Source organism: Ricinus communis, chromosome 10, assembly GCF_019578655.1.
Source record: "Ricinus communis isolate WT05 ecotype wild-type chromosome 10, ASM1957865v1, whole genome shotgun sequence".
Lineage (NCBI taxonomy): Eukaryota > Viridiplantae > Streptophyta > Magnoliopsida > Malpighiales > Euphorbiaceae > Ricinus > Ricinus communis.
Window position 1 is genome coordinate 17,064,322 of NC_063265.1, and position 22,324 is coordinate 17,086,645.

General features: G+C 30.8%; 3 protein-coding genes and 1 long non-coding RNA gene across 5 annotated transcripts; 1 reads left to right on the top strand and 3 right to left on the bottom strand.

The window, feature by feature from the left end:
• Positions 1 to 504: 504 nt before the first annotated feature.
• On the top strand, positions 505 to 1,870 carry LOC8275748. 2 transcript variants are annotated; one of them, XM_015727464.3, is made up of 2 exons: positions 505 to 1,453; positions 1,533 to 1,870. In XM_015727464.3, exon 1 carries the CDS (start codon positions 757 to 759, stop codon positions 1,369 to 1,371), a length of 615 nt encoding a protein of 204 aa, XP_015582950.1. In that variant the 5' UTR covers positions 505 to 756; the 3' UTR covers positions 1,372 to 1,453; positions 1,533 to 1,870. The 2 variants fall into 2 exon arrangements, with proteins under 2 accessions (XP_015582950.1, XP_015582951.1); XM_015727465.3 differs by having other exon boundaries at positions 1,537 to 1,870.
• Positions 1,871 to 4,193: 2,323 nt separating this feature from the next.
• On the bottom strand, positions 4,194 to 5,144 carry LOC8275745 (NDR1/HIN1-like protein 3). The gene has a single exon (XM_002532494.4). The coding sequence runs from the start codon at positions 5,035 to 5,037 to the stop codon at positions 4,378 to 4,380; it is 660 nt and encodes a 219-aa protein (XP_002532540.1). The 5' UTR covers positions 5,038 to 5,144; the 3' UTR covers positions 4,194 to 4,377.
• Positions 5,145 to 12,430: 7,286 nt separating this feature from the next.
• On the bottom strand, positions 12,431 to 13,324 carry LOC8275746 (NDR1/HIN1-like protein 1). Its single transcript, XM_002532495.4, has one exon. It carries the CDS (start codon positions 13,216 to 13,218, stop codon positions 12,589 to 12,591), a length of 630 nt encoding a protein of 209 aa, XP_002532541.1. The 5' UTR covers positions 13,219 to 13,324; the 3' UTR covers positions 12,431 to 12,588.
• Positions 13,325 to 17,353: 4,029 nt separating this feature from the next.
• On the bottom strand, positions 17,354 to 18,917 carry LOC125368672. The gene is made up of 4 exons (XR_007214426.1): positions 18,536 to 18,917; positions 18,177 to 18,466; positions 17,981 to 18,077; positions 17,354 to 17,853 (listed from the first exon to the last, which is right to left on the bottom strand). It is a non-coding gene; the product is annotated as an uncharacterized LOC125368672 (long non-coding RNA).
• Positions 18,918 to 22,324: the final 3,407 nt, after the last annotated feature.

Here is a 22,324-nt window from a genome sequence, read left to right on the forward strand (position 1 = left end):
AAAGCAAGTCCACACGCTACTTCTATCCTCTTCATTTGGATCAGTTGGCATTTAGTAACACTCTATTGTCTAAATTTACCATCGAAAAGTTTTTAAATGAACACAACATATTTATAATTGTTCATTTAATAATTAAATATCAACACAGTAATATCAAATACAATTAATTTTTTTACATTTTATATTTTAAAATGATACCTTTTATTGAAAAGTTTAATAAGAATATTTTTAAAAATATTAATAAAAATTGATGATATTAATTAAAAATTTAATTTCTTAATCTACTAATAAATTCAAAGTAACGGAATGAGTAATATAGTCAATATTTAGGGGTCTTGTGATTTCATTAAACAATGGTTCACATAAAAATAAAAAAACAAAAAAAATTCCGTATACTCCATTCTTAAGGTGGATTTACCAAATGGTCATTTTAATCTTGCTTACCACAACGAGACAGCAACTTCTCATCCGCCTAACTAATTCAAATTTTAAATTAAAGCAAGTCCACGTCACCTTCTCTCTCGACATCCACGTCGTATCACCCCCTCGCTCACTCACTCATCTTCTTCCTTTTCTTTTCTTTTCCTTCTACATTCACGTTTCCAAGAAACCAAGCAACAAAATTCATCTCTTCTCTAAATTTATTTTCATAGAGAACCAAACACTGATACCTTTTTCATTTATTTACGTTTTTCTTAATAAATTTCCTTATCATGTGATAACAAGCTTATTATTGCTGTGATTTTGTTATTAGTCATGAACACCTTAAACAAGATATGTACAGCACTTACAATTATCTTCGCCGTTTCTCTAGTAGTTCTCATAGCCGAAGTTCTCTACGTTTTATATCGCCGAAGAAGATTTCACAACCGAACTGGTGACTTGGAATTCAGTAGCGAGACGTCGTCGTTCTATCCAACAACTCCGTCGAAAGAACTGCTCTACTTCTTCTGCTGGAAAAACCAGACCAGTACTCGCATCGAACCTGACGCAGAAACAGCAGCATCAGATGCTGCTGCTACCGCCGCTCCCCCAACGACGACATCGGATGATGCTGACGTGGACGAGATGTTAAAACGGCACGTACTGTACGGACCGTCTAGGGCTTTGTTTACGATAAGAGAAGAAGAGAGAGAAGAGATAGAGACGGATTTATCTTCTGTAGAGAGAGAAGAGAATAATAAGAAAAAGAACAGGAAAAAGAAGCTGATAAGGAGTCTTTCTTCAGAAGAGGTTTCATCTATTGCTATTGCTACTGCTACTGCTACTGATGTGATGATTGCTGTTGATGATACGACGCCATTTTCTACTCCTTGTGCTTCTCCTCCTTATTACACTCCGTCGCCTTCTCCTCCTCGTGAAAGAAATTAATTTTAACGGTGTCGTTTACACAGTGCATATTAAATTTATGCAGTGATGATTCGCCGGCGCTTTCATCGACGGTTTTGGTCATGTACGTATGTATATTTTTTTTAACTTTTAACTTTTTTTCTTTTTTCTTTTTTGGCATTTGAAATTTGATTTGACTTTAGGAAGTGAGGAGGTTTCGTTAACGAGTTGTGATGTTGCCACGTTAGCGTCAGACAACTAATTTGGTGGGTTCGAGGGGACGTGGCAAGATCAGACTGTCCTGTTACAGTGAAATAGGAATTGGAAATTACCATTTAACTTGGATGGAACAATAGATGGCTGTAACTGTACGGAAGTAGTAGTAAATTCTAATGGCCGTTGGCGTAACGTAACTGTAATAAATTCTCACAACCATTACTATAATTTTCGTTCTTCATTATTGGGATTAGGATTTAGGAGTATTAATGGGGCCTGATTATTGTCCCTATTTTATGGGTCCTTTCTGCTAGTTATTGCTTCAGTGTATCTTTCATTTTTTTTTTCTTACAATGAGTGGACAGCAGAGTTAGTTAGATAAAGGTACTTTAAATCTAAACATATAGAGGTCACTTTGTTTTTACCAAACTGATACTCCCAACAAAGTGATTTAAAAAAAAATAAAGTGAAAATAAATATAAGAGAAATAATAATATAATATATTTTTAAAAATAAAATAAAAAAGAAAGAAAACAATTAGTGATAGCAATTACTATTTTAAACATAAAATACGGATTGTATTTCATTGTGAAATGTTTAGAAAGTTATAACTTAATTTGAAATGGATTCTCCGTATATCACCACAGTACTAATCTTGGAGTCAAATAGAAGATACTCAATCAACAGGTGCCGCGAATGGTCTTGTAAGAGGACCCCAAAAAACAGTAAAGGCCTCAGTAACAAGAAAATTCCTTAGAAACTGTGATGACTCTGGAGCATTTTTTCATGAGCTTTCCAACATGATCACGCCCCACTAAGCAATAGCACCAAGGTCTTTAACCGCATCAGTATTACATTTGATCAGAACAGACACAAAAAGAGACCGGGAAACCTCTGGGATTCCGCCCTAGGACAATTCCTAGTAGCTTCAAAATGTTTCGGAGAAACCTTAAAGTTAGTAGCCCTACAAACAGTCATTATTAGGAATCCCCTTCAAACATATAACTATTCCTCGATTTCCAAATGCTCCGACCGACGGAGGCAACCAACACAAACAGCAAAACTAATTCTAAAGCAGACCATTCATGTTCAACCACCATGACACAGACTCAACAGATTTTTTTCTTTTTATCCTTATTCTTACAAGAGAGAAATTTTGATTTTAAGATGCAAAGAGAGTTTCTGATTGAAATGTGAATGCGTCCATCCCAAACTGAATTAACTGAAGTGTGCATAAAATAGACCTTAACACCATTTGAACATTGGTTTCAAAAATTAAAAATAAAACAAAAAGCTTCTAGCCTGCATGAGCTTTAAGTTGGGCCTGCCCTCCACTTATTAGTTGGACCAGTACTTCTGTCTGCTCATTAAAGAGTTAAAGCCATAGTATAAGAAACTTTACCTCTAACCGCTTAGCTTTCAAAATTAAGGATTAATTAAGGGCTTAGGCTAGATAGCAATCAAATTTAAGAAGAAGGTAAAGTTTGCAGTCTTACATTGAAAAAAAAATGAAGCTTAGATTTGAATTTGCATTTGCTTTGAATATAAGGATTTCAATTAATATATGGTTAGAGTTGTCTTAGTTTCTCCTTATACAATCCATGGGGTTATAAGATAAAGATTTATTATTTTCTGAAGTATGGCTTTTAACGGGGCTGATTTAATTCTATTTCCCAAATTTGAAAAGCCAATCAACCATTCTTATATGCATCTAATAGAAGGTCTTTGCGCGGTCGTGGGTTTCTTGGACCAATGTGTCCTAATTCAATATTCATTATTCCAAAGCTAGCCCAATCAGAACATTGTTTTTCTTGACAAATCATATACTCCTGCAAATTTTCTGGGTACAAAAGTCTCCACATCTCTTTTTTACTAAAAATCTGAGTGTAATTTGGTTCGTACTAAGTCGTTTTTAATGTTATATAAATTTTAAACTTATCAATAAAGTAATTTTTGCAGCTTTAAGCATTCAAAGTTGTGCGATTTGAAAAAAAGAAAAGAAAAGAAAAGAAACAAGCAGAGAATTTCTATGATAGCATGAACCTTGAAATGTTTCGTTTAAGTATAGAATTGATAATGGAAAAATTATAGATGAAGGTTTAAAAAATTGAAAGATTAGCTTTTAGTACGTAACTATATCGCCCAATTGTTGAAAAAAGATAATAAAAAGGATGGCTTTTGACTCGATCAAAGGTCTATGGCAAAGGAAGTTTCCATCTTGAAAGGAGCCAACAATGTCATTTTCATATTCTCAAAAGCAGGCCACATATGCTGAAATTGGCGAGCTTTTACACTGTTTTTATATAATATATGTCTACCAATTCAACTCTTCCTTATTATTCAATCAATTCCTTATCCATCATTAAGCTTTCTTTTTTCCTATAATGACACTTCAATGCCTAATTAATAAAAGAATTGTTCAACACAACCTAAGGCCAATTCAAAAGCCGTACTTTGATAATAATAATAATAATAATATCATTCTTCATGGCCAATTTGATCAAGTTGCTTCCACAGAAACAACTCCATTTAGCAGTGGGCGAACAATAGTAATCAAACAGTAGATAATTATCTAAATAACACGTACATTAAAGAAGACTAAAAAAGTAACATGTTAGTTATTTATATGCATCAATAACATAACTCCATAGCAGGAAGTAATAATAATAATAATAATAATAATAATAATAAATGTGTACATGTAAGAAGTAAAATCAAGAAGGCAGAGGAAAAAAAAAACTAAAGAATAACCATAAAAATAAAGAAATGATCAACTGATGGAAGACTCAAAAATCCAACAAGAAAAAGAATAGAAGTGTATAGAGACAATGATCAATAATCCCAATCACACTCGGTTCTCTGAAAAGGCACAGCACTGGAATTGGAAGGAACCTTCAACTCGCACTGAATCTTGGGCTTGAACTTGCCAATCTTAAGGTCACCAATCTTGAATCTAATCTTCAAATACAACGTGACATCAATACTGTAAACCCCAGAAACCCTTTCTTCATTAAAGTCAGTCAATTCATCACCAGAAAGAAGCATCAGTTGCTGTCCTTGAAATGCAGGCGTCAAGATACTAGTGTTCTTGTGTCCTTGATAAAATGGAGTCAAGAATTGAGAGCCAAACCTTTGGTCCTCATACTTCCCTCTTGCCTCTATCCTGTCATAGTAGATGCCAATCTTCTTGTTAGGGTTACGTACTGTGATGTTGAGAGCCAGGTTATAGTGGAGAGTGTTGTTGTTGATGTTGAACTCGGAGAGATTAGCCTCTGTGACGTGGAACTTGACTTTGTTAGGACGAACTACGAGCCAGAAAATGAGCACGGCAAGGCCAAGAACCACTGCGATGGTGATGATAATTTTGAGGAGGCAACTCAAGAGGCAACAGCCACATCCACAGCCTGATCGGCCGGGACGATGGTAGCTTTGTGGCGGTGGGATTGCTGGGCCGTAATAGGCTCCATTCAGCTGAGCTTGTTTTTCTGCCATGAGAGAGGAGATGTTCGAAGAATCAAGAATCAAGAAAGCTAAAAGAAAAAGAAAGTGTGATATGGAAGAAGAGAGGGCAGTGAATTGGGTTTTATAGAAGGAGAGGGGGTGTGTGAAGAATTTAAGCGAGGAAGAGAAGAAAACACGGGAATTGGCCGCGTCAATACACGCGGTTACTTTGTGGGATTGGCTTGTGTTTTAAGTTTGCAATGAAAATGAAATGGAAATGGGATGGAAGGCTGTATTTTCCCATGGATACGTAGGGATTAGTTGCCATTGTTGATAGAGATAGACCGATGGTAACTTCTATTCACTGCCATTGACTTATTATGCCATGCTTTCCTTTTCAATTTTGTACTTATACTTTTCTTGATTATATTACATATTGTTTTTCTTTTGTGACATATTTAAATATTACATAAGAGCTAATTATTATTATTATTTTTTTTATATTATAATGATTATTTTTAATATTAAGAAATTATAATATTTTATTTTTTTATTTTATATTTTCAAATAAAATTTTATTTTTATCCGAGTTTTTATTAAATAATCATTAACTAGTTTTGGTTTTATATTATTTGTCTCGTGATCTTTGTAGTAATATATAACTTGCTCTTGATAATTTATTTATTACACTTTTACCCTTTGTACAAAATTAATTAACTAGTGTTTTTAATTACTCTAAATTTCAGCACAATTAAATTCTAGTAAATTTAAGTATCTTAAAAGTACTTAAATTTATCAGAATATTAAAAAATTATATAATTTAACTTTAAATTATTAAAATAAAATAGATATTATTTTTATTATTCATTTTGTTATACTAGAATTGTAATTTTGATAAAAAGTTTGAAGATCAAATTATATTTTCTTATCAATTTAATCCTTTAATTGCATTGACTTTCAAAGCGTAAGAAAATTTTAGTGCAATAAAAAAGAGCAATTCTTATATATTACACTAAAACTAAGGGATAAATAGTATAAAATTAAATATAATTAATATTTTTTTAATGAAAATTTTGATGAAATAAATTTTTAGTATAAAATTATAAAATAGAAGAATGAAAAAATAGTCTTTAAATATTAAGAGGCGATAGTATAATATAAAAAAAAAAACATGAGATATATAGAAATTATGAAAAAAATAAATAAATTTATCAGTTATTTATTTATGTTTTATTTTGTGAAAGATATTGATGCTATAAAAATACTATATGCTAATCAGTAAATAGTGTAAAACACTAATATAACTGTAAAGTTTACTACAAGATTACACTCTAATCAATATGTAGACTCGTAAAAGAAAATTGTGAAATGAAAAAGAAATTGGAAATTCTTATCTGTATGGCATCTAATAATTAAACAAGTTATATAAAAAATTAAAATTATGTAATAAACTTAGTTACTTATTTTAGCGGTGGATTGCCAGCTTAAGTTAACGGAAGACACATAATATCATGGGAATAGGAGTTTAAGATAAGGAAATAATTAGTAGTTTATCGTTTCCTTACTTCTGTTGATTATATAAATGGATTGGAAACTGAAAAGGTTTATTGTTAAATGCTCAGCTTTCAACTTATTCAGAATTTCTTGGGTTTATTTACTTCTAAGAAGTTTTCTTCCTTGTGTTTGCTTTCCACTATATGATCGATTCTTCCCTGTGTTTGGCTTGATTATTTTGGCTTTAAGCACTTTAATATATTGTCGATGGCGATCTTTCGAAAGATCAACAGGGTTTAATTGAAAAAAAGAACACTACATTTTTGTCTTTTTTCTCTATTATATTTATAATTATGTTAATCAAACATAACCTACTGACTTGAGTGCAAAGGAAAGAATTAAGACAAGTTTAGTACGCCGTACGAACCAAATGAAAAATCAATCAATAAAAGTTGCGGAAAGCGCGTGGGTGATGTACGTTTGGTAGCTTTTTCTTATTGGTTCAGAAGAATATATAATTTTGCATACTTACTAAAAATGTTAATATTTTGATAATTTTAAAATTAGCTAACGTATATCATGTGATATTACATATGATGGAATTAGTATTTAATATGTAAGGAGTTCACTTCTGTCACCTCTGTCACAAAAAATAGTTATTTAAATAAAAATTTACATCTATAAACCATTCTTAATCTATTTGTAAGTAACGGTTTTAGATTTAATAAATTAGTGTATTGACATAATTGTTATAATTAAATTAAAAAAATTAAACCAATTTGATTAAGATTTAATTGATATGGTAAATGAGGTGTCATACAAATTCCATATATTTTAAATACTAATGCTAATAGATGTTTCGTGTCATATTATAAGAATTACGACAACTAATTTGGGTCAATTAATTTTGACCAGTCTAATAAAATGATATATATATATATCAGAAGAATTAAAGAATTAAAAAAGATAAACTATATTTTAAGACAAATGAGAAAAGAAAAAAGAATTATTAATTTAGGATGGAGGGAATAATAAATTTTAATTGCAATAAATTCAAATTATTAAAATATAAGAATCCAATAAAGAAAAAACAAAGAATTGATGTCTTTGTCAACTAAATAGAAAATTGTAATATAATTTCTGCCGGAATACTATTTATCACTTCTGAAACGTATCAAGAGTACCCTTAATTCATCCACACAGTTTCACATTTTTGGTTCGACTATAATTATTTATTTCCAACCGAAGTTAGTCATTTTGTGTGCATACGTGACAACAATTGTCAATGCATACAGAATTGGATCTGTTAATAAGAAGGAAGTTCAAAGCCAGACTTCTTAAGTGTTTAGACCTGATTTTTAGTTTTGGTATGGGTTAGGTGAAATGTTGAATTGGTCCAACAAAAGAACAAATTGAACTTTTGCCCTTTTTTCTGAAGAAGATAATATTGAAAATGTGATTGAAGTTGTGCTTGTGATGTAGTTATGAGGAATTATTTTGTAAATTGCCTAGGATATCCATCTTCTTTAGCTAAGATGTGCAGCCAGCAACCCTAGAACATACAAGCTATCTAAAATAATTAATCATTCTTTCAAATGAAATTTAGATAAATCAAAATCCACTTATACATTTTCTTTTTCCATAAAACACATCTTTAAATTAAAATTCTCTCAAATCATTAATATGATTCTTAATGAGTTAATTATTCTCTCTTTAGTTGTTCTAGGATTGTACTTTAGGCGATTGTTGAGGGCTCATGCTACTAAGAGTCTCTCTAGTGGCCTTATTGGGCTTTCTTTAATAAAGTTTATATCAATTATCTTTATTTGAGTTTTAGTTTTAATATTAGTCTAAATTGTTAAGATTGTTTATTTTTTCTTTATAAGATTACTCTTTCTGTTTTTTTGCATGGTTTGAAAGTGAGTTATCGTCTGCCTTTCAAGCACGCCAATGTCCGGTAGGAGTTCGTTGTTTAGTGGATATGGATAAAGGAGAAGGAAAGTTGTTGGATCTTTTACAAAATTTGGGTAATTGTCGATCATTTCCATATTGATATTTACTCTGATTCATCATAATTAGAAGGTTTGAGAGGACTAAATCATCAATAGTGTGTTAGATTATTTCTGTCGATTCCATTAGGTTATAGGGGTTGTGCATCAATGGTTTAATCCTTATGATTTTGGCGTTATGGTTGGGGGCTAGTGGTGTTTAAGTGCTAGGGTGTTATAGGAGGATTGGAGTCGTGGTTCTAGTTTACTATGTTGGTAGTGCTTCGTGCTTATGAGGAAGAAGAAAGGCACATTCCGATACAAGGGATTAAGTCAGGGACCAATTAACATTTTTTCAAAAATTTGTAGGCATCTGAGCCAATTTGGTAGAGGGCTTTAGCCTCTGTTTAATGGGTTATATCCCTTTTCTTTAAACCCGTTCAATTGTGAATTGTATTTGAGCCTTTTTCCTTTGTAGGTTAGGGTGGTGTAAATCATTCTTATGCACTCAATTACCACTTGTATTATCTCTAGGCTCTTGAGCCTTTCAATCGAGCAAGTTATTTAATTGTTAAAAAACATTTAAACTCCTCTTGTCAAACAAAGAGAAGTTTTAGAAATTCATGAATTTTGGTGTAATTAACAATTTAAATGTTATAGTAATTCATGATTCTTAGTCTTCAATTTTTTAATAATTATTTATTCTTTGATCCAACTCTTAAAAATAATGCAACTTCAACTCAGGTTAGTTGTAATAATATTTTTACTGATAATATTAACAATAATAGTACCCCTCAAGACAACTAACCGTGATAATATGAGACTACCTGAAAAGTGGACATTAGATTTAAATCTCATTTTCTTGGAGGATAATTATTAAATTGATAATTAAAATAAATTTTGTTAGAAGAGGTCTAAACCCTGTCCCTGACCAAGTGTGACCCAAGTAGACAATTTGCAAAGCCCAAGATGACCAAAGTGAAAACTCTTAACCCCAACTGGTTCGGGTTTGGGTTCGGATTCAGATGATGGTGCTGGCTTTGCATGTCTTTTCCTTTTTCCTGAGATAGGATGTATTTTCTTTAATAACTGGGTTATCGTATCACTAGCTATAATATATTTGGAAAAATAGGTAATCTTTTTTTTCATTGTTTACTGTATGAAAATATTAAAAATATGATTTTTCATTTTTTATTAAGTTTTACAGTATTGGTGAAAAACAATCAAAAAATAACCACACCATAATTAAAAAAAATTAAAAATAATATTTCTAATGAATTTACACAGTAAAAATAATATATTTCGTTAATTTTAGAATATTTCTGAAAAGCTGCCAATATATTTATCTTATTTTTAAAAAAAAATTATTTTACTGTGAACTCATTTATGATTCATATGTGCTATTTTTTCTCATATTTTTTGGCCTGGTGATATTTGGATCTAGTATTATATTTTTCTGATTGTTTTAAATTAGCAGTGATTATCGATCATTAGTAATAATAGAAAAAGAATCCATATGATTATCTCCAATTAATATAAGATGGGTAAGTTGTCTGAATTAATCGTTAGGAATTAGTTAATAGTTGTTTGTCTTCTAACAATCAGCTTTCTCCATATTTGGTAAATAAATAAAAATCAATAGTCAGTAGTTGATTAGTTACCTATCAGCGTATTTATTCCTGTTAAACCTTTTTTTCCATCGATTGACAGTTTATTCAATCTTTTAATTATATTAAATTTTTATTATAAATAATTTATCTAAAATTAATTTTTATAATTAATTTCTTATAATTCATATAATAAATATCATTTAAAATTGTAATTTCTATTTCTTTAATTAGAATAATATTTAAAAGAAATTTTATATCGATAAAAAATTTAAATTTTATTGAACAGTTTATATTTATCAGTGACTAACAATAATTATTAATTGTCGAATACAATGACAGCTAAGCTCTAAGAATTAGTTGAGGTTTTCTTTGTTTTTTGTTTTTTTTAACTGAAGAATTAGTTTGAGGTCGGGTAGTGCTTGGTAACCACTTTTGAATTTAGGGTCACATCTGGACCAACACAAGCTGAGGAGTTTGATTATAATGGTATAGATCAGGCCAAGTAAAAACAGGCCCAAATATAAAGGTCAGTCCAACCAGTAAAAGAAACATTATAAATAGTTTAGACCAATTGCCAAAACTTGACAAAGAAAAAAGTGAAATAGTTCTTAGGCTCAATCGACCAGAATCCCCTAATTCTTGACTTGTTGGAGGATGCCATTCCACCTACCATAATCAGCAATGCATCCTCATTTGCATGTACGAATCATATCATCTTAATCAAACCTTATTATCAATTATATATCAGTCGGCTACAAATCTAAAATATCGATAAACCAACCAAATCAATGCACATGTCTATACGTATAAGTATATTTAGTAGATACTGAGAACCTTCTCTCGGAGTAATGAGCAAGAAGTAGACGGCCTCATATCACTACTGCTACTATTTTAAGTAATTAATTAATCTTATCAATACATGTGGTGGTAGAAATGCTTCTTTTTAAGAATTGAGGCTTTAGATATAAGTTCTTTTCTCTCTTTTAGATGAATTATTATTTTACTTACTGTGAAATTTTTGATTTGTTTAATTTTCTAAACAAAATAAAAATAAAAAATATTTATACGAATAAAAATAAATATTTTCTTGAATTTGTTGAGCTTTGTGATATATTGCTATAGACTATTATGATGATAATTAAATAAAAAGGAAGATAAGGACCATTTTTATAGAATAGACATGATCAAAGTCCCTTCCTATCACGACATTATCATTAATTAGTAGGTGAAGGCTGGTGAGGAATGAAAAGGACTGCCACTATACTGTCAACTGTGTGCTACATTTTACAATACCAAAAACCATCAAAACTCTAGATTAAACTTCTACTGGTAAGTGAGCTCTTTCTAAGTAAATGTTAGGTAGCCTCTTTTTCTTCTTTTTTCTTTCTCTCTCTTTCGTTTTTAAATTTTTTAACAATTCTAACATCGACTGCAGGACCAGATAATTGGATATTTTTCCCTTTGTGCAAGTCCATATACATATGTGTTTACACATGGCTGGTGTGGCGGGCCAACTCAAAGAAGAGGGAGTTTCGTCTCCATGCAATATAGCTAACCTAGGGTGTGCATTTTACTTCTTGGTTAGATGGCTGTTAGGTCATGGCTCTGTATGTTACAAGGGTTTTAACCTTTTCTATCTGTTTCTTGTATTCATATTGCAAAATGGTCGTGTCATGGATATGGATACTTCTTACCACAAAAACAAACAAACAAACCAAACCCTCCCCAGTTATGTACTACTCGATGAAAAGGCAAATCATATCCAATTCACTCTCCACAAATTAAGTACAATATAATAATTTCTTTATCCACATATAAAAATATTGGCACAATAATTTCTTTATATACCACTAAAACCCCGATGAAAGGTATCATCACTAATTATATAGTTGACTAAATATATATATCTTATTAACATGTAGACGTTTAAAGATCCAAGAAAAAGAAAAAAGAAAAGTGTAAAGAATAAGTAAACATCAATAGAATAATGTGTGTATGCGAGTGAGTGTATACAAAATGAACGACAATGACTCCACAACCTCCGCTATACACTCATTTGTTATCTTTCAATCACAATTATTAGTCCATATTTTAATTAATTACTAGTAAATAACCCCATAAATAAAATTAATTAGATGTATCTCATATTTAAAATTATAAAATATTGAGTTTTTTCTTTTTGAAAATGAAATTTTGAATTTTAATTCTAATTAGAACCCATTAACTTAAGAAAAAAATGAAAGAAAGAATTCAAATTTAAAGCCAACAGGAATCATTAACCAAAAATAAAATTGTAGGTAATCGATCTGTCTCGTTATCTTTCTTCTGCGGTTTATTTACTTTAGAAAAATGTACACTTGAAAGCCTTTATAACATAATATATATTTAAATCTAAAACAGACGGCCATCAATTTCATATAATAACATAAAAATTTTAAGGGGGAAAAGAAAAAGAAAAACTTAAACGGCGTTACATGTCATAAATAATCTTTCTTTCTTTCTATGCATCTTCAAAGACTTACACTGCAGCTGACTAGAAGTGAATACTTAACGGAGTTTTCACCGACAATAATTCCGGCAGTTCTGCTACCGAATTGGATATAAGCAGGACATTTAACATACAGATGATATCGTCCAGAAACAAAAGTACCAACTTTAAATCTCACCCGTCCATCCATTTTAATCATCATAAGAACAGCACCCGCGTTCTGATCTTGTGCTAGAGAGGCAGCGTTGTACGGTGCAACAGGAACAGCAGTACCATAGATGTTAGGAGACCAGACATTGATTTCCTCGTGTCCTTGATAATTTGTAGGGATTGCTGATCGGAGAGTGATCTGTTGGTTACGATAAGTAGCGTACACATCCAGCTTGTCGTAGTAGATACCCACTTTGTCGTTTGGGTTTCGTGTAGAGAATGTGATTTGGAAGTTGGAAGTTAGGTAATTGGGAGTGGAAGCGTTGAAGGCGAAAACGGTGACGTCCTGGAGGACAAATTTTGGTTTGCTTGGACGGAGTACGGCCCAGACTATGAGGATTGTGACGAGGACTAAGAAGAGGAAGATTAGTATGCCGGCGAATATTCTCCTGAAGAGTTTTCGCCGCTTGTGGCCGTGGTTTCCACAGTCTTTGGCAGACATGGTTGTGGAGACGGTGGTGAAGAAGAAGAAGAAGAACAGAAGAGTTTAATTGTGATAAAAGAGAGATAGAGTTGAGGCTTGGTATATAGCGAGAGAGAGAGAGAGAGAGGGAGAGAGAGAGAGAGGTGGGTAGGGTGAGTGTGGAGCCCTTTGCTTTTTGGAATACAACTGTGTGGAAACGCTGCCGTGTAATGGACGCCTTATTTTGTAGCTCGGACTCTTAAACACATGATTGCCCTTTTCAAAAAGCCTGATAACTAAATTACTGATCCGCAATATAAATCCTGTATTTCAACAAGCACACGCTCATGGTGAATTTCGTTAATTACAAAATTGACAATAAAATCAAATAATCTTTCTATATATAAAATTAAGCTAGAGTTAATATGAGATGCATATTCCATATCAAAAATTGCCCGACATTTTAATTTTAATTTTAATTTTACTTAATTTAATTAGATTTCAATAGATAACGAACGATCACTTATTATTTTTATTTACTAATAAAATTACGATACTGAAATATATTATATAAAAAAATTTAAATTTAATATTTTATTAATTTTTATAAATAAAAATACCGATCGGATCATTTCTTATTCATCTTTTTAAGTCTATTTTTTAGGTGATTATCTCCAAATTTACAAAGTTGTGGCAATAATGCAAGAAAGGAAAAAGAAAAAAGGCATAAGAAGCTTTTTGTCTAGTCAAGAAAGGGCAGTGGCCTTTTTAGTAGTTAATCAAAAACCATATAAAAAGATTGAAAAATAGACTAATGTAAGCGAATACAATTAAACAAATAAAGCAAAATCCCAAACAGTTAGAATTTGGTAAACATTAACAACTTTCATGTAATTATCGTCATATCCTAAATCCTTAAATACATAGAAAGTACTACTGTATATACCAAATAATTCAGTTGCTTTATTGATCACCACTGGATGTTGATTGGAGATGAAGAGATGTATGGACACGTGTACATGTATATACTTGGGCCCACTTATCATGGCAGGAAAGAGTATACCAGCTCATCCATATGGCCGGCCGACCTTTTTGAAGTTGTGGAATATATATACTACGATACACCCAAAAAAGCAAACGTGGCGCAAGCGAAGATTATATGCTACAAATGTTTATTTATTTATTTTCTCTTTTCTATTACAGATTAAAAAGCTCAAAACCTTTTTCAAAATGAAAAAATAAAATAAAATAAAAATCTCAAAACCTTTTCCATTCTTTCTTGACTAAGTTTATTACAACTTTTATCATTATGCTATTATCTAGCATAAATGGAAAAAAATAATTAATATTCATAAATAAGTATATGTGATATAATATCAGTAAATTTTATGATGTTAATTAAAAATTATCTATTAAAGTAATTTTTAAAATTATAAAATCTCAAATTCAAACTTTAAAAACGATAAAATTTGGAAGCAAATTATAATATAAGACAAATTTTAATTTATTGACTTTAGACTTTGGTGAAATTGGGTTAATCAATAACCCCACCACACACACACACACACACAAAGAAAAACAAAATAAAAGGAATAGAGATAGTTGCCCACCATCCTATGTTCTTAACATAAACTTGGATATTTCGTTTTTTTTTTTTCTTTTTTCGTAAATAACTATTTTTAATATCATATTTTTTATCCTAAAGAAGACTTATAGACGGTAAACTACATAATAAAAAAACAATCAATTTCTTATACTATGCAAAAAAGAAATTTTGAATATAAACTATAATTCCTTGTATAGATGATACCCTTTACTTATTACATCTTAATTAGTGAAAAGAGAAGTGGAATTGGTTGGTTGCTAAAAGTTACAGGTTTAAAATATAAGAAATTAACTAATCGCAAGTGCCATTATCATAGTCCAAAATGAAAACAACTTTTCTATAACTTTCTCAATCTTGATTGTACCTTTAACTTGTTGATGTTCTACCTACCAATATTTCCACATACCACACACACTTCATACTTCTCCTCTTTCATTTCTTTGTGTTTTTTTTTTCCCTCTTTTAAATTAATATTTTCTTATTATGATAGCTCCATGATTGATTGATAGGTGGTCTCCTATTTAAAAAATAAAATAAAATTAGACACACTCGAGTTTTATGACCCTTTTTGTTATAATTATTTTAGGAGCATTAAGAGAAAGGAAAACAACTAGGCTCCGGTTATTTTGAGGAAACAAAAATATTTAATTCTTTTATATATTATTAGGTGTGTACAAAATATATATAAGAAAGTAAGTTTATGATGTCTGAAGTATGGTAGAAAAATACTAGTTAAAAAACTCCTTAAATCTTATAAAGAGTAATTTAAATTAAACTAAAATGTTTGTAGAAGAACTATAGAGAAAATAATGGTTGACAAATGCAGAGAGCTCTCCTCCTCTCTAAAATTAAGTTTTTGCAGAGAAATATATATAGAGAAGAGTTATCTTCTAAATAAGTCTCCCTAGAAATGTATACCTAATATAAATATATCTAATAGATAAAATTTTAAGTATTTTTATATCCACCAAATATTATTTTATAAATAACTCTTAATATAAATTCTAATAATTATATAAAATGACTAAAAAATTCTTTGGGCTTTATAATCTTTGGTCAGGTCTTGCAAATAGTAGTCCATGCGTCTTAATCTTGGGCCTTACACAAAAGTGTCCAATTAAATTTTTTTTTGAGTATTTGGCTCAATTTTTTTTTCTTTTAGCCAATATTATCTGAAAATAGACAATTAAATTTAAGTGAAGTAAAAACACATATTTTTACTATATTATATACATAAATATATCATTGAATTCTAAAATATCTTTATATAATTTAGACCGACTAGTTGTACTAAGGTGATGATCAAATCAGCATACATTTAGCTAACTTTGTATAAATTCTTTTCTTTATCATAAGTGTGTAAATATTTGAAATTCAACCTAATTAATTTTTTTCCTAAGAGAATATTTTCCATAAACTTATTTTTCTCGAATGCACCAAACCCAGAACAAAAAGCAGAAAATAATATTTCTATAAAATGAAAGGAGCCTTAAGTTAAGTGACTAGCTAGGTAACTATATATATATATATGTTTAATATTGCACTGAATTTGTACACATGTTTAGGTACACACAGTACTTGCAATACTATTCAAAGGAGTCAATAAATTGTTGCGTGGAATTTTCAAAATGTATGCACCCATGTGAACTATAATATTTTACTCTTACTCATTATTAATCTTCATATCTTGTCTCTTCTAATCATCCAATATATCCAGCAAACTGTCCATTGCAATTAATTTCAAAATTCAGATTAAAAATTATGGTTAGGAACCAGTAGTCTTAGGCTAAGCATTTAATTGTTTTAACTGTTTAATAAAATATTAGGGTGCAAACAGTTTGTATTTTATGTTTATATTCATTAATGGTGTAATTTATAATAACTTTTCTTTAAAAAAAAAAAAACTCTAACAGCTGCAATTAAAGGAGAATTAATAAGAAACAGTGGCAACATATATAAAAACAAATGTCAGTATAGAAGATCTCCCCAAGACTTTGGTTTATTAATACTTTTATTCAATTAGATATTTTTTTTGGTTACTGCATGTGATGCTTTGACCCTTCATATATGGTTTTGCCAAATTGAAGATTTGTTAACTTGAAAGGAAAAGATATAGAAAAATTAATCCTTGGAGAGCAGCTACAGGGCCAGTAGATATCATATAATGTTATATCTTTTATAGATTGATTCTTATGTTATGGTTGATCGAAGTTTAATAAGAAATTTATTCCATTTGATAATAAAATATGATAGAGAAAGTAAAATAGAAATAATAAAAATGAAAAAAATATTTTTGTATTATGAAATACATTAACTTACAAAAGGCGTAGGCAAAAGGCATCGTTGCACCATTTTACCGACAGATTTTTGCCGCCGGTAAACTTTATCATATTTATTTTTTTTATATTAGGAGGTTATCGCTAATCTGTCACTATTTTTCAATATTATAAATTATTTATTTATAGCCATCACTAATCCATTATTGAACGCATGAAATACTTTTCTAAAAAATAATTAGTATTTTTAAATTGTAAATTAATTAACATATTTGAAAATTTAAAATAGAAATAAGAAATTAAAATTAGAAAATAAAAATAATAATATACAAAAAATGCAAAGTCAAAATATTGTACAAAACAATAATAAAGTAAAGTATAAACGGAAAAGTCTCTAATCGGAAGCAGTTGACGAGAAGGAGGAGTCCTTGAGCCAAAGGAGGAGTTGTGGTCTTGAGCCGAAGGATCCGGGGTAGTATTCGCAGATGCACCGGCTGGAGTAGGTGCAACTGGTGGAACAAAGTCAGCACCAAACATGTGAACCATGTGTTGCATCGTCCGCTCGAGATCTGCTATGCAGGTGTTGTACTCCTGATCTAGCTTCGCTCGTATATCACATCTGAGTGCCTCCTCCGAGCGATCAGAGGCAGTGTTGTTGGAGCTGCAGGGTTGGGTGAAGGTGGGCGCCTCTGAGCCCAGGCAGTATATGTGTTGTTTCTTCTCCCCGTTGACGACGTCGACAAACAGCTGCGACATGTCAATCGGTGGAGGATTGAAAGAACCCTCCCCGGGCTGAGATACAATAGCTGGTCATGCCTCAACAGTATCTTTTAATAGACAAACATTAATTAACTATCATATTAAATTGAAACGATAGGAATATTAATTGAAATTTTTTAATATGTTATAAGTAACTTACAACGATATGTTGAGACTTGTTGTCGATGAACTGGTTGTCGATCTTGTTGTGCAACCGGCGAAACAACTCAAAGGCGGTAGGCTCGCAGCCCAACTCCCTAGTGTGAACAAAAGAAGATGGTTAGATTAAACATCATTATTATCTGTTATAAATTTAATTAACTCTTGTAAATAAAGTACATAATTTCCATTCTTACCAGTGCCCTCGGTGGTCAATGACCGTCCTAGATCCAGCAGTGTGACGAGCAGGGCTTGTACCAGGGCTGACAACCTCGTTGAGACGTTATTGCTGTGTGTCTTAGTGGCTGCCTTCACCTAGGACCTCTTCTAGTAGCCTGTTAAGTGGGCCCAGGTGTCCTCCATGACACATCGAGGCCGTTTCCTACTCCTTTTCTAGTGGATACCATATCACGGTATCTCTCGGCTACCTGCCTATCTCATATAGGTTGGAGCTGGTCCTCGTACCTTCAGTTCCAGGTGAAAATTTCTAAAAAAAAAAAAATATTAATATTAATCACTTAAAAATAAAAGAATAAATAATCATAATATTTATTACCTTCAACTCTGTGAAGTACGAGTACTTTGTCTCCTTAGGCACGAATCACCATGCATAGCCCCCACGCTCTATGACGTTCTTGAAGATCTCGCCGAGCAATAATGAGAGTATACCAGCCTGTTTACAAGGAATTTAATGCAGTTAGTTTAGATAAGAAATTTGAATGTAGTTACAGTAATTATCAATATTAAAAAAATAATAAATTTTATTACCTATCATTCTCAATCTACATTTAGGGCTTTGAACTCTTCAATGATGATCCGACAAGTGAGGTCTCCTCAGGTGTTGGCACGAATGTAGTGGGAGGTGGAGCAGCAGTGGATGGTAAAGTTATGGCGGGTGGTGGAATACTAATAAAAGGTGTATAAATAGGTGTAGTGGAGAGTAGTAAAGGCAACAGAGGCCTCGATGAGGGTGTATAGGTAGGTGTAAAGGTAGGTGTAGAAGAATGTGTCTAAGATGTCTCCATAATAGGGGGTAAGGGTGGTGGTGTAGGCGTCCACGATGGTCCTTACGAGGATATTTGTCTGCCATCTTAATAATTTTATACAGATGAAACTATTTGTAAGAAGATTACTTTATAAAATAAAATAAAAACTATTAAGTATTATTTTCTATTTCTTTAGATATAAAATAAAATATTAGTTTGACTTTCTATATTTACTTGTCTGATCTTTTTTTTTCTCCATTCTAATTTTGATTAATATATTTAACATTATTAATTGTAGTTCTATTGAATTAAGTCTTACAAATTAAAATAATTAATTTTTAAATAAAATTAGAATAAAAAGGAAATATACAATAAATTTTGTTAAGTTTATGTGCTTTTTTACTATTTAAATTTTAACTAAAAAGGTATTTATTATGTTACTATTATGGTGATGTTCTCAAATGATTTATATTTATAATTTTGTGAAAAATGCAATCGTAAAGGACATTAATCAATAATTAAAAAAAAAAAAAAGCAAAGCCAGAGAAGACGACTTGCATAGCTAGTGGTTCTGTAACTAAAGCTAGCTATAATTTTCATTTGTCAGAAATAAAAAAAAGATTTAAAAGAATTTTTCTAAAAAAAAAGAAAAAATTACTAAGTTAGTTATTAATTATAGTCTTATACAAACTTTAATTTTTAATTTTTGAAATATTCTTTTACCCTTAAAGTTCTACCAAAATTTTGATAAAATCTCCCCTATAATATGGATATATCCCTGTAAATGGGTCCAATTTCTAAGTAAAAAATATTCCAAATATAGTAACAAACACAATACATAAACATAATAAATTTAACATGTCCATCACTAGTTAAACATACATATAAACTTTAATTATATAGCCACAAACACAATAAAAAAATTTCAATTGAGCATACTAATTTATTTATTAACTTATTGGATAAATTAAAAAAAATGAATATACATAATGCTTGCTAATTTTCGTACTCATCTTTTATCGAAAAAATCCGAAAAAAATAAATAAATACATTTGTATATAAAAAAATTAAAACTAAAAAATTATAATTAAAACTAATAAAATATAATATTAATATAAACATAAAATTAAAAATTTACCTTCACCTAATATTTTTGATCTAATATTTAAATTAAATTATACAGAGATTAATATAATTTTTTTATATTTCATTTTTAACTTTACAATTAAATAATTAAAATTTAACTAAAATTACATAATTAAAATAATAAAAAAATATAACGATTTAATAGAAAAAATTAAAGCTTATCTCTCACTGGAGAAAGAGGAGAGGACGCTGGCGACGGAGGGGCTGGGAAAGCGGCAGCGGAGCTGGGATAGCAGCAATGCTGAACGCAAAAATAATTTTAAAAAATAAGGAAAAAACCTACCCAGGCGAGGGCGTCGGCCCTAGGGGAGGGAGAATAGGAGGATGAGGATGGCCACAGAAGAGGGAGAGAGGGAGGAAGAGAGAAAAGAGAGAAAGGGCTGAGGTTGTGCTGTTTTAAAATCTTTAAACTTAGCGATGGGTGCTATCCGTCACTAAATTTTAGGTTTTAACAAAAACCATAACAAAATGCCAACGTTTCGTTAAACATAATTTCCGACGGAAGCTATCGGTCGCTAAAAGTTAGCATAACGGAAAACATGGTCATTTAGGATTAGTGACGATCGCCAGCCGTCACTATCTTATAAGGTGGCAATTAAGAATTCTAAGATATTGTTAGTGACGGCAACAATTGTCATTATTTGCTGCTTATAATGACGGGTAGAAAGATCGTCGCTATCTCTACTAGCTTAGCGACGGCTCCGTCGCTAACTAAAAGGAGGGGCGCGCCAAACTTTTGTGCCAGTTTAGCACTAATATCTTAGCGACAACACGCCCTTCATCGTTATACTTTGTCGCAGAGTCGTTGCCAAATTATGCACCAAAATTTGGCTCCATCTCCAGTGACGGCATAATTTTCGTCGCTAAATAATCGTCCTTAAGTCGTCACTAAGTTGTCACCAAATTGATATCTACACACCATGTCACTAATATGCTGTTATCTTGTCGCTAATATCCGTCACTAAATGTAGAAATTCTTGTTGTGCATTTTATGGTACAAGTCCTATGATAAATAGAAGTCATTATTATTATTTTTATTAATGAAAGAAATATACATATTCCTTATATGAAAAATTAAGAAAAATTCAAAATAACAAAAAGAAAAGGGAAGAACTCAAACCAACTAAATATAATAGAAAAAGTTCAAAATATAAGCGTCAAGGTATTGTGAATAAATTTGATGTTTTATTTTATTTCTTCATACAAATTGAGGACTTGTTTGGTATTAATTTTTCGTCTGATTTTTTTATCCTTATTCTTTAGGTTTCAAAATAAAATAAAAACTTAGTCCTTTTAATTTTTAAGATAAAATAGATTTCAAAGGAAAACCATTGAAAAAAAAAGTGATTGTTCTAGTTTTTACAACTTATGTTTCCAAAATAGATATTTGGAATTTGAAAGAAAAAAACTAAATTTTTTTTATTTAAAAAAGATGGCAAAATACCCGAATTTTGTTGTTTCTTTTTGTGTCAGATATAGATGGAAAAGAATCCTCTTTGAGTAAATAGTACATGGCAACTGCAAAAGAGCCCTATCCAAAAATTAAAAAATAAAATAAAATAAATTATTGATTCTAAGAAAAGAAAAAGAAAAGGTTAAGAAGAATAAAAGAGAAGAAAGAAGGGAAGGACATTCCTTCTATATTCATTTAGATTTGGTGGGGTGATCTCATTTGTCCCTAAGGTTAGAATCTCTTACAGAAAGAGAAAGGGAACACTTTTTTACTTTCTTGCACTGACATTTAAGATGATTCCTATCCCCACTTCATTACTTATTGTTCCTCTTGTAAAAGTCCCTGCACCATATCTTCTTCGAACCTCTAAATTTTACAATAACAAACTACATTAAATTAATTTATGCCCCATTTTCACCAGCCCCTTCATTATAAATTTTCGAAGTTTTCTAGACAATGTTGACACTAGTGTAAGCACTTGATTTGTGCGTGGAATACACTTGCTTTGATTTTCAGGTTCTTGACTAGTTGTAGGGTATGGCATGACCTTAGCTTAGCTTTGTTTGTCTACAATGGCTACTTGACTAGTGAAATAGACAAGAAAATAAACCAAAAAGGCCATTGAAGAATAAAGGGCCATGTAATGTGGGGAAGGGAAGAGAGAACACTTGATCGGTGGGGAATTCTCATGGCAGAAAACTCCAAACTAGAAAAGTTTAAGAAAAGATTGAAGATTAAAGAAAGGAATTTTGAGGAATTA

What these genes read in the sequence shown, in the direction of transcription:
- LOC8275748 (XM_015727464.3), top strand. Translation starts at nt 757, where the DNA reads ATGAACACCTTAAACAAGATATGTACAGCACTTACAATTATCTTCGCC.
- LOC8275745 (XM_002532494.4), bottom strand. Translation starts at nt 5,037, where the DNA reads ATGGCAGAAAAACAAGCTCAGCTGAATGGAGCCTATTACGGCCCAGCA.
- LOC8275746 (XM_002532495.4), bottom strand. Translation starts at nt 13,218, where the DNA reads ATGTCTGCCAAAGACTGTGGAAACCACGGCCACAAGCGGCGAAAACTC.